General features: G+C 46.5%; 1 protein-coding gene across 5 annotated transcripts in view; it reads left to right on the top strand.

Moving 5' to 3' along the window:
- Positions 1-15,424, top strand: part of KCNN3 (potassium calcium-activated channel subfamily N member 3) — a 168,254-nt gene that overhangs the window by 141,955 nt on the left and 10,875 nt on the right. For all 5 annotated transcript variants that reach the window (XM_025391133.1, XM_025391129.1, XM_025391136.1 and 2 more), the window contains 2 exons: positions 3,841-3,951; positions 14,939-15,066. In XM_025391133.1, coding sequence (XP_025246918.1) covers positions 3,841-3,951; positions 14,939-15,066 — 239 coding nt within the window. The remainder of the gene's footprint in view (positions 1-3,840; positions 3,952-14,938; positions 15,067-15,424) is intronic.

Genomic DNA, 15,424 nt, shown 5'->3' with positions numbered 1-15,424 from the left:
GCTCAGCAAGACATCTGCTTAATGTCAGTTTTAGAAGATGAGCTTCTCCCGAAACACCTTGGTTTCAAACCAATTGATGTTATTTTAGTTGTTGCATGGAATCTGTTGCAGAAACAGAATCCAACTGTAAATCCTCCAGGCTTCCCTCCTCCATTTGTCACTTTCATTTGTGTTTTATTTTATTTTATGCTTCTTTAGTTAAGAACACCTCATACTTTTCCCCTTGGGATACTTGTTTTTCCAGCTTCTAAGGTTTTCCAGCTGGAAAATGTTTCTTGAAAACAAGAGGTGGGAGGACCGGTGTGGAGGAGTCTCGGTCCCGATTTGGGTCCGAATCTCTAGAGTTAGGCGTGTTCACCCCGTCCCAGCCACCCTCCCTCCGTGCACTCGGTGCTCCCTGCTCGCCCACGTGCCTTGGGAAGTTCCAGCTCATCAGAAGTAGACCCCATCTCCTCCCCTCTCCCCACAGAACTGGAAGTCGGACAGAGCAGATCCAGGGACTCTAGTTGTGTCCCCTGTGGTTCAGGACTTGGCATATCTGAAAGCAAAAGGCTGAGTCATGGCTCTTCCCCCCAGTCTGACCCCAGGGAAGTCATAGCAGCAGCTGTTTACCCTTTCCCGTCCTGCTTCCTCCCTCCTCACACACCCCCTCTGCCCACCAGCCATTTCCAAGATTCCACGGTTAGCCAGGCCCTCAGCGATTTGTCTCTTAAAACTAACCTGCATCACTGCCACGTGATACAGCACTGCCAGGCTGCCCCTGTGGCCTGTCAGACTATTAACTCACCTAAGTGAAAGGGCCCAGCATCCCAAAGGGGACCCAGGGGACAGGCGAGTCTTATACCAATTGAAGATGGACACAGCAGGGTGGGATCCCTTGGCACTTCCTTCATGTCCTCTAAAGGGCCAAAATGGACCATTGACTTCTGGCTCAAGCCTTAGGCTCCTTGTTCTTCTTTCCTCTCTCAATCCCATCAGCCCATCATTTTTTCTTATTCCTCAGCCTCCTCCTTCTCTCTTTACCCCCCTGACCCTTGCTGTTTAGGATGCAACACAACTTGTTCCCCATCTCATTCTCTGCCCAGCTTGACCTCTCCCTGCAACCACCTTCCTTCTCTTCTCCCCTCTCCTTCCCTTCCCTTTCCTTCCCTTCCTTTCCCTTCCCTTCCCTCCCCTCCCCTCCCCTCCCCTTCCCTCCCCTCCCCTTCTCTTCTCTTCTCTCTCCTCTCTCCTTCCCTCCCCTCCCCTCCTCTTCTCTCATGTTCCCATTGTCTTCTCTCCCTTCTTCATTTTCCCTCCCCACACGCCGCACAGTCTGCAGAGGCTCAGCAGTCTAGGCTTCAGCATTCCTCCACGACTTTCTGAAGGCTGCTGATGTCTGGCCCCATCTTTATGAGGTTGCCTCTTAATCCAGGTTAGGTGTCATTACTGGTGACTGCCCCAATTACATCCAGTCAATGGAAAAATGAAGCTGAGAGCATCCATTTAAGTTGGAATTAAGGGTTAAGAATGCAGCATCCTCTACAGAGGTACTCACAAGGGAGTCATGACATCTTTATGTTGAAAGAAACTGGGAAGTGCCATCTAGTCCACTGTCCTGCCTCCAGAGAGAAATTTATCTTCCTCATGTGAGACAGATGGTTCCTTAGATAAAACACTGTAGTTTCTAATTAAAAGCCCCCCTGCATTCAGCCAGTTAAAGTGCGGGCCATGGCAGGAGCTGTGAAACACCCCATCTAGACCCTGGAAATTTGGAATGGTGGATGATTGATTGTTGTGATTACATTCTCAAAGTAGCATGGTGCAGGGAAGCTCCCTCTTCAGGCCCATTGGACCTCAGCTTTCAGGGATGATTTAAGTAGAGTTTTGCTTGGGCCCAGCAAGAGGAGGGAGAATGGAGCCTGGGGAGAACCCTCTCCATCTGATGTTCCATTTTTAATGCTATGATATAGCCCTCTTTTTAGGCTTTCAGCCCAAAGTACTTTTGGAACTCCATATAAAGGAGAGGGATGACACTCTGTCCGGTGGAGGGGAAGGGAGCACACATCTTCCCTCTAGGATGGCTTCTTTTAAGCTATTTTTTGCTTTTGGAGGCCTGGCTAGATTGATTACAGCTACAGACCAGGCTGTGCAACTGCCCAGATCCTTTGAAAACTGGGCACAGAGTCTCCTGTAAGTCACAGAAGCTGAAAAAACACAGCCGTCCTTGAACAAAAGAGGAAAATGAGGTCAGAAAAGGAAAGTTCACATAGACTTGGTTCTTTTCACTTTGTGAAAAGGCCAACCGATGTACTGAGAAACACTAGATTGTTTTAATGGGGACCCTTGTGGGAAACGAGGAGAAAGCATTGTGAACTTCAACCACATCGAAACTTCACACAGGCTAGCCTTTGTCAGCCTGTGGGATAAAGAGAGAAAGAGATTCTAAAAGAGAGAGTAGGGAATGGATCCACCCATATGCATTCCTTCCAAGTCGGTTATAGATTATAGTACCTTTGAAAAACATTCTTTTCTGCTTCTCACACATTTTCTAAGACCTGATGAGCCAAAAATGTTACTGACAGATTCCTTCCAGTCTGGGACCTCATCTGCTAGACTGGGTTCTGTAGCAACTAGAATTACTGTTTGACATCTAGGATTCAGTTGTTGGCTTTAGTAAGTTCATCATCTCTTTCCATGAGTGGTGGTCAGGGCAGCGCAGGGCACAGCGTGCAGGTAGAGGGCGATGGTCTCTGATGAGAGTCCGCTCGCAGAAGGAGGGGGCTGATTCCCGCTGCCTGCCAAAGAGCCAGGGGAGTAGTGAGTTTTCGACGTCCCCCTGTGCTCACAAGCCAACCAAGAAGCCCAGCGAAGATGATTTTAAAATGTGTCGGGAGAATGTTGGAATGTGCAGGGAATTCCCTGCTTATTTCCCAGACAGTCAAGCATGCACCCAGAGGATTAGGACAGAAAAAGTGAGTCTCACCATTCTTGGGGCTCAGCAGAGCCTGCTTCCTTGCCCACCCTTTCCCGGGCTCCCCTGGCATGGACCTACCGAGCACACTAGGATCGCTGTTCCAGAAAATCCCAAGGGTCTGCTGCGGGCTCACTTAAAATCCTGGTTTTGATCTAGCAGAAGTGGTGTTGTGTTTAAAATCTCTGCATGGTGGTGAATTCATGAGCCTCCTAGTGAAGGCAGGAAGGAACCGATTCCTTGTGCTGAGTCATAGCGTAAACCCTCAGGTGAAAAAGCCCAATCGCAGAGCAAGCACAGTCACTGAGTGCATGTGTTCGTGCCAACCTGGGTACCCTCTGTGAAACAAGCCCTGGGGAAAGGTATTGGCTCTTCATTAGATTGTTTTCAGGAACACTCTCAGCCACTGGCAGGTGTTCCATCTGCACCCAGCTGATGTCCTGCCTGCCTTCCTCCCGGGCCCGCTGGTCTAGAGCTGGCAGTGGGATGGAGACCTGCCTGAGGGAGAGAGGGCCCGTGTGTGCTGGCCCCTCTGTCTTCCGCTCCACAGCTTGGCAGGTGGCCAGGTGCTTATCTGTTGGTTAAACCCCCCAAAGTCTCAGCACCACCCAGCATCCTTCTCCATTGAAACTGGCTAGCTCAGCCTCCCAGAAGTTAGCTGCAGAGCACAACCCAAGGGGCACTGCAGACCCCTCTGTGGGTCAGGACATCAGAGTCCTGACAGATTTCGACAGATTTTGTGGCTTGGTCATGACCAGCCAGAGAGCTCGAGTTCCCACTCCACTCCCAGGAAACTACCCCCGTGGGCGCCAGGCGTGTTGAGTCTCTCGTCTTGCCTCTTAATGATGTGTTCTTTCCCCTCTGGTCCTCTTGATGTCCCCCCACAGGGTGCAGGCTGCACTGCCCTTGTGGTGGCCGTGGTGGCCCGAAAGCTGGAACTCACCAAAGCAGAGAAGCACGTTCATAACTTCATGATGGACACTCAGCTCACCAAGCGGGTAAGATGCTACACAGCCATGTCTTATGGGGGACTTAACACCACAGTGGAAGCCAATGAGAAAGCAAATGGTCCGCCAGGTGCTCACGCCTGTAATCCCAGCACTTTAGGAGGCCGAGGTGGGTCGATCACAAGGTCAGGAGATCAAGACCATCCTGGCTAACACGCTGAAACCCCATCTCTACTAAAACTACAAAAAATTAGCTGGACATGGTGGCGGGTGCCTGTAGTCCCAGCTACTCAGGAGGCTGAGGCAAGAGAATTGCTTGAACCCGGGAGGCGGAGGTTGCAGTGAGCCAAGATTGCACCACTGAACTCCAGCCTGGATAACAGAGTGAGATTCCATCTCAGAAAGAAAGGAAGAAAGACAGAAAGGAAGTGAGAGAAAGAGAGAAGAGAAAGAAAGAGAGAAAGAAAATGGTCATGTCGTATGGGTTTGCACCAGGCTTTTAAAGGGCATGTTTGAGGGAGCCCCAGACACAAAATGGAAACAGCATCTTCACACGATGGGTTTCTGCCTTCTGTTCGATCGCTGTGCATGGTTCAGGCAGCCAAATAATTTTCCTGGTAATTTAATTAATAGCCTACAATGGTATAACCTGCCCCTTTGCCTGATGAAGATCACCCAGTATGAGGCAATGTTTTTTGTTTATGCTCAAATATTTTCAGGATTCTCATTAGGAAGGGCAAAACTATATTGAAAATGTACCTAAAACTATAAAAGTATATTGAAAATGTACCTAAGTCTAATCCTTTAAAAAAATCATTTAAAGAATCATTCTAGGCCAGGCGCAGCGGCTCACGCCTGTAATCCCAGCACTTTGGGAGGCTGAGGCAGGTAGATCACGAGGTCAAGAGATTGAGACCATCCTGGCCAACATGGTGAAATGCCGTCTCTACTAAAAATACAAACATTAGCTGGGCATGGTGGCAGGTGCCTGTAGTCCCAGCTACTCAGGAGGCTGAGGCAGGAGAATCACTTGAACCCAGGAAGTGGAGGTTGCAGTGAGCCGAGATCATACCACTGCACTCCAGCCTGGGCGACAAAGCGAGACTCCATCTCAAAAAAAAAAAAAAAAAGGAATCATTCTAGTAGAGCCCACATTCCTAAATAAAATTGTTCATCAAAACGTCATCATCCAATTTTTCCCTTTTGGGTTTTCCGGGTAACGTTTCTCACTTGAACCATCACGAAAGTAGTTATGGAAGATGAAAATCTGAAAATATGCAGGACTGGGTAGACCAATTTGCTGCTGAAAGTTGGATACCCCACTGAATTGTCAGAGACGAAAAGGCCCATTTAGAAGAGACAGATACAAGCCTTCCAGAATAACAGCAGGCCAAATGGGCAAGGCAGGAGTTGTTTATTCAAGGACAGCTTTTATGGAAAATTCTTTAGAACTACAGCCTGAAGGAAGGTGAGTAAGATGATTTCCTGCAAGACTGTCCTCTTTCTGAGACGAGGCAGAATTAAAACCCTGTGTCCGTGTCTTGGCCTCCATAGTCTTTTTCATTTAGGACTAAAGTAGGTTAAGGAACCCATGAGCAACCAAATGTTGCTTTGGGTTTTTGAAAGCTACAGAAAATATTCAGTGATTAATGTTGCATCGCAGCAACAATGTGTTAGAAATAGAGACAAAGGCAGGAAGGAAGAACAAAAAGAGAGAGAGAGAGAGAGAGAGAATGACAGAGGGAGCTGCGAGTGAGCTCTCGGGGAAGGCAGTGGGAGAGTGTGCAGTGGCCAAGGCCTCTCCAGTTTCTCAGCAGAATTATTTATGGTGTTTGATTGTTTGGTCTTTGATTACATTTATCGGATTTTGTAAAGAGCCTTCACAGATGTTAAAAGGAACTGGTACAGGCAAATATTCTTATGTTGTTGACATTCAAGTGTTTGTACTTGGTACATCACAGCCCTGAGCTATCAGCTGCACCAAAAAAAGCCATGATTTGTCACATCACGATGGCAGTGATTGAAGGCTGTTACCACAGTAAGGCCTGCCGGGAACTCTGCCACTTGGCCACTCTCTTTCAGCCCCCTCTAATAATGGGTGCAAAAGTCATGCTCAGTACTGAGGAAATTACTCAAGTTATTGAAACACCCAAATGCAAATCCACTTGCATCTATTTTCCTGAAGCAATTTACTGAGGTTTCACTGAATTGAAACTACATGCTGGAGTGAGGGCAGGGAGCTGTTCTGCCTCCAAAGCCTTCTCATAAGCTGTTTACCAAGAGTAGAGACATTAGCAGTTTCTCTGTTTATTCTGGTTTTCTTTTTGAAGCCAAGTATATTCTTTGTATTTGGTGTTATTCCTTTGTCCTCTCCATTTTTCACCAAGTAAATCAGACGCTAAAGGAAAATAAAGCTGAGGAAAGCCAGCTCCTTTGTATGCCAGGAAAATAAACAATTTTTCTGCAATATAATTGTAGAAGATGGAGACTGTGGTTGCTAATTTTAATCTTTCAAAAATGATTCCCTAACATCCTCCTCAATTCCACTTACTTCTTGAAAAGTAGGACTGAAAATCAAATCAACAAATATTTATTGCTCATCCATGAATGTAAGGTAGCTTTTTAATTGAATAACATCTCATTTTTCTGAGAACACTTAAATCTGTTGAAATGTCCCTTTAATATCTAATATCTTTTCTCAAGGAAATAAACAACACAGGAGGGATGGTTCTTACAGAGAGAAGATTTTCAAAGCTGGCAGGACTAGAACTTCTAAAGGTTCTTTTACATAACCTTAATTGAAACGAAACTGGATGTGTGCATCCTTGGCCTGCTCTGCTTTGAGCTGACTTTGAACTGCTCCCAAGAGAACCCCACCTTTCTTCCCCTGGGGATGCCTGGCCTGCCCTCTGTCCTCTCCAAATGGCCCATTGTGTCCAGCTGGAGTGGCTCATTGGTCAAGAAGATGCTAAGCAACTGGGCGCGGTGGCTCACGCCTGTAATCCCAGCACTTTGGGAGGCCGAGGCAGGTGGATCACAAGGTCAGGAGTTCGAGACCAGCCTGACCAACATGGTGAAGCCCTGTCTCTACGAAAAATACAAAAATTAGCAGGGCGTGGTGTTGCGCACCTGTAATCCCAGCTACTCAGGAGGCTGAGACAGGAGAATCACTTGAATCTGGGAGTTGGAATTTACAGTGAGCCGAGATCCTGCCACTGCACTCCAGACTGGGCAATAGAGCAAGACTCTGTCAAAAAAAAAAAAAAAATAGAAATACTCTCAGATCAGACATGATCCTTAGAAACTCTTGGCTGGGCACGGTGGCTCACACCTGTAATGCCAGCACTTTGGGAGGCTGAGGCAGATAGATCACGAGGTCAGGCGATGAGACCTTCCTGGCTAACACAGTGAAACCCCATTTCTACAAAAAAAAAAAAAAAAATTAGCCAGGCGTAGTGGCACGTGCCTGTAGTCCCAGGTACTTGGGAGGCTGAGGCAGGAGAATTGCTTCAACCCGGGAGGCAGAGGTTGCAGTGAGCCAAGATCGCGCCACTGCACTCCAGCCTGGGCAACTGAGCGAGACTCCATATCAAAAAAAAAAAAAAAAAAAAGAGATGCTAAGCTCAGTCTATTCATAACATCTCAGTGAATTCTCAGAGAAAGATCAAACATGAAGGAGTTTACTGTGGTATAATTTCAACCTCTTCGGAGTGGACAATTCGCAGATTTGACAGATAAAAGCAGCCTCTTACTGGTATATGCAACCTTGATGCTTCAAACACCTAAGCAAAATGAAAAAGGAATTGTAGGTATTAATCATAAAAAATACCCAAATTGTTCTAGTATTTATTCATCCTGTCTTGCTCTAAAGGCTGCAGCCTAGCCTTTGCCATGAGAGCCAGCACTATTTTTATTTATTTATTTATTTGTGGGGAGGGAAGAGGGTCTGACAGCACTGCGTAAGAACTCAGTTTCTGGTTTTCTTGAATCCCGTGCTTATCTTCTTTCCTTGTATCAACTCTGGCAGCAACGTCATTTCTGTATTTAATTCGATCAGATCTTCCCACACTGATTTCGCAGTGTCGCTGCCATTGTTATTCTATAATTATAACTTATTGCTAACCTCTGGGCTACTAGATAAATATATTTAAGTACATGATTCACAGAGGGACTGGAAGAAAGATACTAGAGCCCCATTTTTTCTGCCACTCAGTGCTTCCATGTCCCCAACATTCTGTTTTATGTAACTAAACAGGTCCATCACAGAGGTCACTCCCTGGGTGCCACACTCTGTACTCTGGGGGCACCAAGATGGGTAAGAGGTGGTCCTTACCTCCATCCTTAACCTCTGGTGGCTGACTGCCCTCAGAGAGCACTTCTTATAAGAGGTAGAGTGGGCCGGGTGCGGTGGCTCACGCCTGTAATCCCAGCACTTTGCAAGGCTGACGTGGGCAGATCACTTGAGGTCAGGAGTTCAAGACTAGCCTGGCGACCATGGTGAAACCCCGTCTCTACTAAAAATACAAAAAATTAGCCAAGTGTGGTGGTGGGCGCCTGTAATCCCAGCTTCTCGGGAGGCTGAGGCAGGAGAATTGCTTGAACCCACGAGGCGGAGGTTATGGTGAGCTGAGATCGCGCCACTGCACTCCAGCCTGGGCGACAGAGCGAGACTCCATCTCAAAAAAAAAAAAAAAGCAGAGTGGGCTGCTATGGACACCCTTGGCTTGAGAGGCACCATGGACCGGAGATATTTTCTTTGTGGTACCTACTCTCCACATCAAGCCACAGTAAGCAGAACCTTCAGACAGCACAGTGTGCTGAGGATCATATCTCCTTCTTGCTGCAAGGGTTTCTTGCCCCAAGTAGCTCATCCAAGTACACTTCCCCATGAATTCTATGAGTAAGACCAAAACGAAACCCACAACTTCCCTAAACTAGTTCCTTCTCCTAACTTCCCTAGTGTGCTCCTGACATGGTGTTCTTCCAGACTCCAGGCATAAAAACTTAGCCCCATTTCTGACTCCTCTGGGCCCTGAACCCCACAGGGGTCTGAGCACTTTCTGTGTCTGATTCGACCTTGCCGTGGCTGTTCACGCATGCGCGCCTCTCCAGGGCCTCTGCCCCGTCACTCTTGAAGCCGCCATCTTCTGTCTTGCACTATCACAGCAGCCTGCTACCTGCTCTCCTCACTTGGGCCTCCCTCTCCCCAGTCATCCTGCACTCTGCTTCCCCATGGATCTCCTTAGACTCTCGGGCTTGCCTACATATTACTTCCTGCTCAAAAACCTTTAAGTAATTCCCCCACCTACAATCTCCTGAATGACACTAAAGACAACTTTTCTTTAATTACAGGCATATGCCAAAGTTTGATCATAATCTTGCTAGAAGAAAATTTTCTTCAGCAGCCTAATTCAAAGATTACTCTTAGTAGTGGTATTTCATAGGAAAAACAATGGTAGCCATTGTTATGCCAGATATAGAAGGTTTAGCTAAAGGACTGCTAATGGACAGCTGGTTGGGCTCAAGAGTGGATTTCCAGAACAAGTCTTTATCTCTTTATAATTGATCGGATAATCAATAGGGCAGTTATCAGGAATGCTAATTCTCCCCAGAAGAGGATTATAAATTACATCACACACAAGATTCTGTCCCAAACAGAGTGGGTACAGGTTTTTTTTTTAGCAACAGTCACAGAAATATTGTGTGTTTAAGCCGGAAGGACCCTCAGGGAAGAGCCACTCCAACACAGATGAGAAGACGAAGGCCCAGAAAGGGGTGAGGGGGCCCCGGGCCTATGCAAGATCCAGTTTGCTCTCAGACCATCAGGCAGGCAGCTTTAGGGTGGTTAGTTCCTTGGAACTCAGCGTGGGGTTAGGGTCCCAGGCCTGCTGAAGAGAAAAGCCAGCTTAACTCTACCCTAACTGAGTATCACATAAATAGCATTATTGAATTATCCACCACCCATTACCATATTGCTACAGGGAGAACCTCAAGCTCCAACTTTGAACAACGGAAATACATCTCCTCTCGCTCCACCCAATTTCCTGCCAGCCAGAGAGGTGGAGCTCCCAGTTCTAAGTGGTCAGTGAGGGCCTCCGGGTCAGGCCCGCAGAGAAGCCTGCAAAGGGAGTGTGGAATAGAACAGAGGGGGGAAAAAGAGGAGGTACAAGCCGGGCGATGAAAGAGAGGGCAACCTGGGAAGCCAGAGCAAGTCTGTGGGGTGGTGATGAGGGGAGAGTGGGCTTGGCAAATGGGAAAGAGGAACCAGCCCCCTTCTCTAGTCCTGTGTGTAAAGGACACCTTCAGTCAAGGGCCGGCTTGCAGGTTCTCCGATAGTGATCTGATCCTCACTCAGCCTAGTTTCAACCTGTGTAACTCCTTCAAGTTACAGTCATGCACTGCAGAACAACGTTTCAGTCAATGATGGAGCACATATACCAAGGTGGTCTCAGAAGCCTCTAACAGAGCTGAAAAATTCCTCTCCCCTAGTGATTTGTGTTACCGTTGCCTACAGTGCAGAAATGTGCCATACAGGCTTGTAGCCTAAGAGCGATAGGCTACACCATACAGCCTAGGGGTGTAGTAGGCTGTACCATCTAGGTTTGTTTAAGTACAGTCTGTGATGTTCACACAGTGAAGAAATTGTCCAAGATGCATGTATTTAAATCACACCCACCGGCCGGGCCTCCCTTTCCCTGTCTCCAACCTCCAAGTAGAATACTTCTCTGGCAAGGGTTCCTGGCAGCATAAAGGGCAGGCTAGTGATTTCTTCTCTGGGGGGCTCTGCTAATGGGACTCCTGGAATTTCCCAGGACTCCTGGGGCTGCTGGAGGCTTAGGGTGCCCAAGAAAGGTGCTCCTTTCATCCCCCTTGTACTCCTGCCCCAAGCATTCTTGCTGCAACCGACAGCCCCTCTGTAATAGCAAGTAGCAGATTACCTGGGCAGAGAGGTGGCCAGAGCAAGTCATTGACGTGGGATGCTATGGCCAAGAGCTCAAGGAAGTGATGTGTGTTCTGTTGTATGTTTTCTTGCGGGCTGGGGAAATTAGAGGGAAGGAAGCTGATGTTTATCGGAAGAGGAGAATATTAACAAAGATACCATGTATTGAGGCATATGGCCAGGGTCTGTGCTAATGTTTTAAGTATATTTTCATTTAGTCAACACAGTAATCCTGTTTCACAGATGCAGGTAGCACTTGCATCACTCTCTAGCCCCGGACCCTGCTTTGTTGTTGTGGTTTTTTAAATGCTTGTTACCTGATGCTATAATATAAACTGCATACCATCTTCTCCACAAGATTGTAAGTTCCATAAGGGCAGGAATGTTACTGATTTGTTCACTGTGGTACCCTTACTTGCTAGTACAATGTCTGGCCCATCATAGGTGCTCATTAATTGTTCCTCAAATGTATGAATAAAGAGAGTCTCATAGAGTTCAGTAGTGGGTCCAAGATAGAGCTCATGATCACATCTATTTGTCAAGTTTTTCTGAGGGTTAATAAAACCATGCAGACATACATGCTTAGCACAGATCCTGGCACATAGTAAGCACTCAGTATATGTTAGCTGTCACAGTAATTTTCAAGGTCTTCATTGGACCACTTTCTTGTCCAGGCCCATTAATTTTAGAGCCCTTCCTAAAGTGGATCATAGAGCCCATTCTCTGGTCCCACTCAGCGTGAAAGCAATTTTTTTGGTGGAGAGTTTCTGGGCTTGCAGAAAACAATCAGCCCATTTTGGAGGCAGGACAGCTGGACTTCCATTCACTTCCTCTCCTAACCATCCCCAAACCCAACCGATTGTGGCCAATGTTGAGCCACTCTTTCTGGCTTGCTGCTTTCATCTTAAGCCCTGCCCCCTCGCACTGCTGCACCCTAAGAGCGTCTTTTGGCCCTGGTGCCTCTGCCCACCAGGAGAGGTCAGGAGGTACCCAAGCCTCCATCAAGGAAGGGTGCATGGAGCCCTTCGGAGGCTCAGCAAATCTGAGGAAAGGCACATGACCTCATCTGCTCCTGACCCCAGCAATGCTTAGATCAATCAGCCAGGTGAACTGGAGGGAGACCCTGGCCACAATAGCATTTACCGTCCACCTGGGAAAGCCCAGTGCAGTTGAAAGCCTATTTCTTTTTCTCTCGCAGATATTGATCTACTTAGCTTTGTGCCAGACTGTTTGCTGGTAATTAATTTCAGAGTCAGTGCAAGGGCTGGCAGTTAACATCACTTTCCCGAATGCACAGCGGCCTCCCTCCAAACTCATAAAGATGATGTGACTGCCTCTGTCAGCTACCCGGGCTGTGCTGTGACTTCAATATCTTACATTTGGGCTGACTTTAAGTGCAGGACCTGGACTCCGTGTTCTGTCACATTGCTAAGTAAGGGCCATGATGATTAAAAAAAAAAAAAAAAATCCAATGTTCTTTCCAATTCCTTGATCCTGGAAAACAGGAAATGATTTTGTTTGTCTTTCCTTCAGTCCACATGAAAACCTTCTGCTCTTCCTGGACCTGGCTCTTGTTTTGACTTTGCCATTAGCTAGCTGTGTGATTCTGGCTCTCACATCCCATCTCTGAAGTGGTTTCCTCATATGTTCAATGAGGGGTTTGAGCTAGATGATATTAACTAATATCTGTACGGTACTTTACATTTTATGCAGCATTCAAACCCACACTGACTCAGTTTGCCATTTATAATTGTCTAGTCTTGGTCTGTGTCTCTGTTTCTTTGTCTGAGAAATGTGGATAATGTTAGCACCTCCCCGATGGGGTTGTGGTAAGGATTAAAGGAGCTTAGACATATAAAGTACTCAGACCTGTGGCTGCGCCTGGTAGATGTTAGCTGTTGCCCCCAGCACCATCATCACTGCCTCATAGCAGCCCTCTTTATTTTTCCCATCTTACAGATAATGAAGCAATTGCTCCTAAACTGCTTAATAATTGACAGAGCAGGGATTCACCTGCAGACTTTCCCGTTTCCTCGAGGCTTTCCTAAGAGGCTAAGTGCCTAGGGAAACTGAAGAAATGACACATCCAATTGCCCCTCTCCCCGCAAGAGGAGGGCAATGGTATTCAATGTGTGTGCTCTGCAGAGAGCGCGGCTTCCCTCGCATGCCGCCTTTTTTCCCAGGAGGCTGCTGTTCACTCTAGTTCCCTGAGCAGAACCCCAGAGACCACAGTGTCCTCTCCTGGACATCCACCGTTTCCAACTTCTCACTGCAACCTGCTTCCTTTCAGGCAAGAAAGTACTAGAGGCGAGCAATTAAGTCATTTAAAACTATTTTCATGGTGGATCTTTACTGCATTTTTAAAAAAGCAATATTTATGTCCCTTAGACATTTCTGAGAAGACTTAGCTGTTCTTTTAAAAACATCACTTCAGCGCCAATGAAAAATATAATCCAGCCTTAGTAATAAATTTTTAAAACATACACACACAAAAGTTATCAGCCTGCAAAACAATGTTTCCTAGCCTTCCCACACGTCTCAGTATTTTAACAACGTCCCATCTGTTGATGTCAGTCTGAAGAAGCAGGTCTATAGTCTCTAATTTTATTAAAATCCTTTCTGGCTAGTAACCTGATTTCTATTAGGCTGGCCTACTTATTTCCAGGCCCCAGGCCTGTGGACCTGTGCCAATCTGCATGACTGACAGAAATGGGGATGGTTAATCAAAAATCTGTTTAGCGTGTGCTTAATAAGGAATGTTTTCTCTTGCTCTTGTTACTAATTGCTGAGGATGTCTGTGTTTGGATTAAAACTTTGTCCCCTGCCATCTGGATGCCATTGATATGTCTCAGCTCAGTCGTGAGCCTGGTGATATCAGTGGTTTCCATGTCAACAGATGACAGCATCATATGTTGAAACGTGTGATTGCCGTGCACAGTGAAGGAGCCAGCCTTGGGAAAGAGGAAGCTCTGGTTTCACACCTAAATATCTTCACTGATTTTCAGACATTGCTTTGAAATTATTTCCGTTTTGTGCCAATTACATTTACGTGTAAAATTGCAGCGCAAATGTTTTTGGCCATTTGGGAAAGGAGACAATGGGCTTATTGGTACCTATAGTTCCAATTAGTGGGAAAGACATTTTCTCAAAGAAGTCTTTTAAAATCTCCAGCTGATAGGAAATCTGTTTACTCTCTGAATCCAAGCAATGTACCATATACACTAAGTGGCAATCTCAGGTGAAGCTCGGAAGTCTGCATGTAAGGGCAGCAGTGGTATCTTGCTAGCTATTTTCCGAGGGGACCCCGGGACTCAAGGTCTTGCTCATGCAACCTGTCTAAATATAGCATCAGCAACAGCACTCAAGAGACAGTACTGAAATAATCAAGAAAAAGAAAGGAAGGAAGGAAGGAAGGAAGGAAGGAAGGAAGGAAGGAAGGAAGGAAGGAAGGAAGGAAGGAAGGAAGAAGAGAAAAGAGAAAAAAGAAAAGAAAAAAGAAAGGAAGGAAGGAAGGAAGAAAGAAAGAGAGAAAGAAAGAAAAAGAAAGAAAGAACCCTTCAATTTAGCTCTAGTCTGCAGTGTCCAACACAAGATTAATAGCAGATGAATTTTAATCACCTTTTCTTTCCTTTCTTTTCTTTTCTTTTTTTTTCTTGAGACGGAGTTTCACTCTTGTTTCCTAGGCTGGAGTATGGCACGATCTCAGCTCATTGCAACCTCCGCCTTCCAGGTTCAAGCGAGTCTCCTGCCTCAGTCTCCCAAGTAGCTAGTATTACAGGCATGAGCCACCATACCTGGCAAATTTTGTATTTTTTGTAGAGACAGCTTTGACCATGTTGTTCAGGCTGGTCTCGAACTCCTGACCTCAGGTGATCCACCTGCCTTGGCCTCCAAAGTTCTGAGATTACAGGCGGGAGCCACCGTGCCCGGCCTTAATCATCTTTTCTAGGAGTTTCGTGATTTTGGTTAAGAAAATAGATCATTGCAAAATCGTTTCCTTATGAGGTAGACTACAGTAGCAACCACACACACACAAAATATTATGTGAACCTAAGAAAATGAACCTGATAGCAGCCTACTTTATTTATTCTTCCTTAGATCAAGAATGCTGCAGCCAATGTCCTTCGGGAAACATGGTTAATCTATAAACACACAAAGCTGCTAAAGAAGATTGACCATGCCAAAGTCAGGAAACACCAGAGGAAGTTCCTCCAAGCTATCCACCAGTGAGTATGCCAGAGTGGTTCAGCCATCAGATAACCAGATTGGGAGCAGTGGGACTCCTACAACTCTGTCAGTAGCTTCTCATATACTTAGGAGGCACAGAAGAAATCCATTCTGTTCCACTCAACAAGTGGAGTGGTAAAGTGGGTCTGATCACTCACTCACTGCACCAGCCACATGCCAGAAATTGGGCAGGCTGTTATGGAAGGTAAAAACTAGAGTAAGAACCTCTAAGGGCTTCTACATTCTACACACACACCCACACACACATCACACACACCATAAACACCACACACAAACACCACACACACCTCACACACACCATACACACCACACACCACACACACCACACACCACACA

The sequence above is a fragment of the Theropithecus gelada genome, chromosome 1, assembly GCF_003255815.1.
Source record: "Theropithecus gelada isolate Dixy chromosome 1, Tgel_1.0, whole genome shotgun sequence".
NCBI lineage: Eukaryota > Metazoa > Chordata > Mammalia > Primates > Cercopithecidae > Theropithecus > Theropithecus gelada.
The sequence above is the reverse complement of the archived record's forward strand: the minus strand, read 5'-3'. Positions and strand labels throughout refer to the sequence as shown.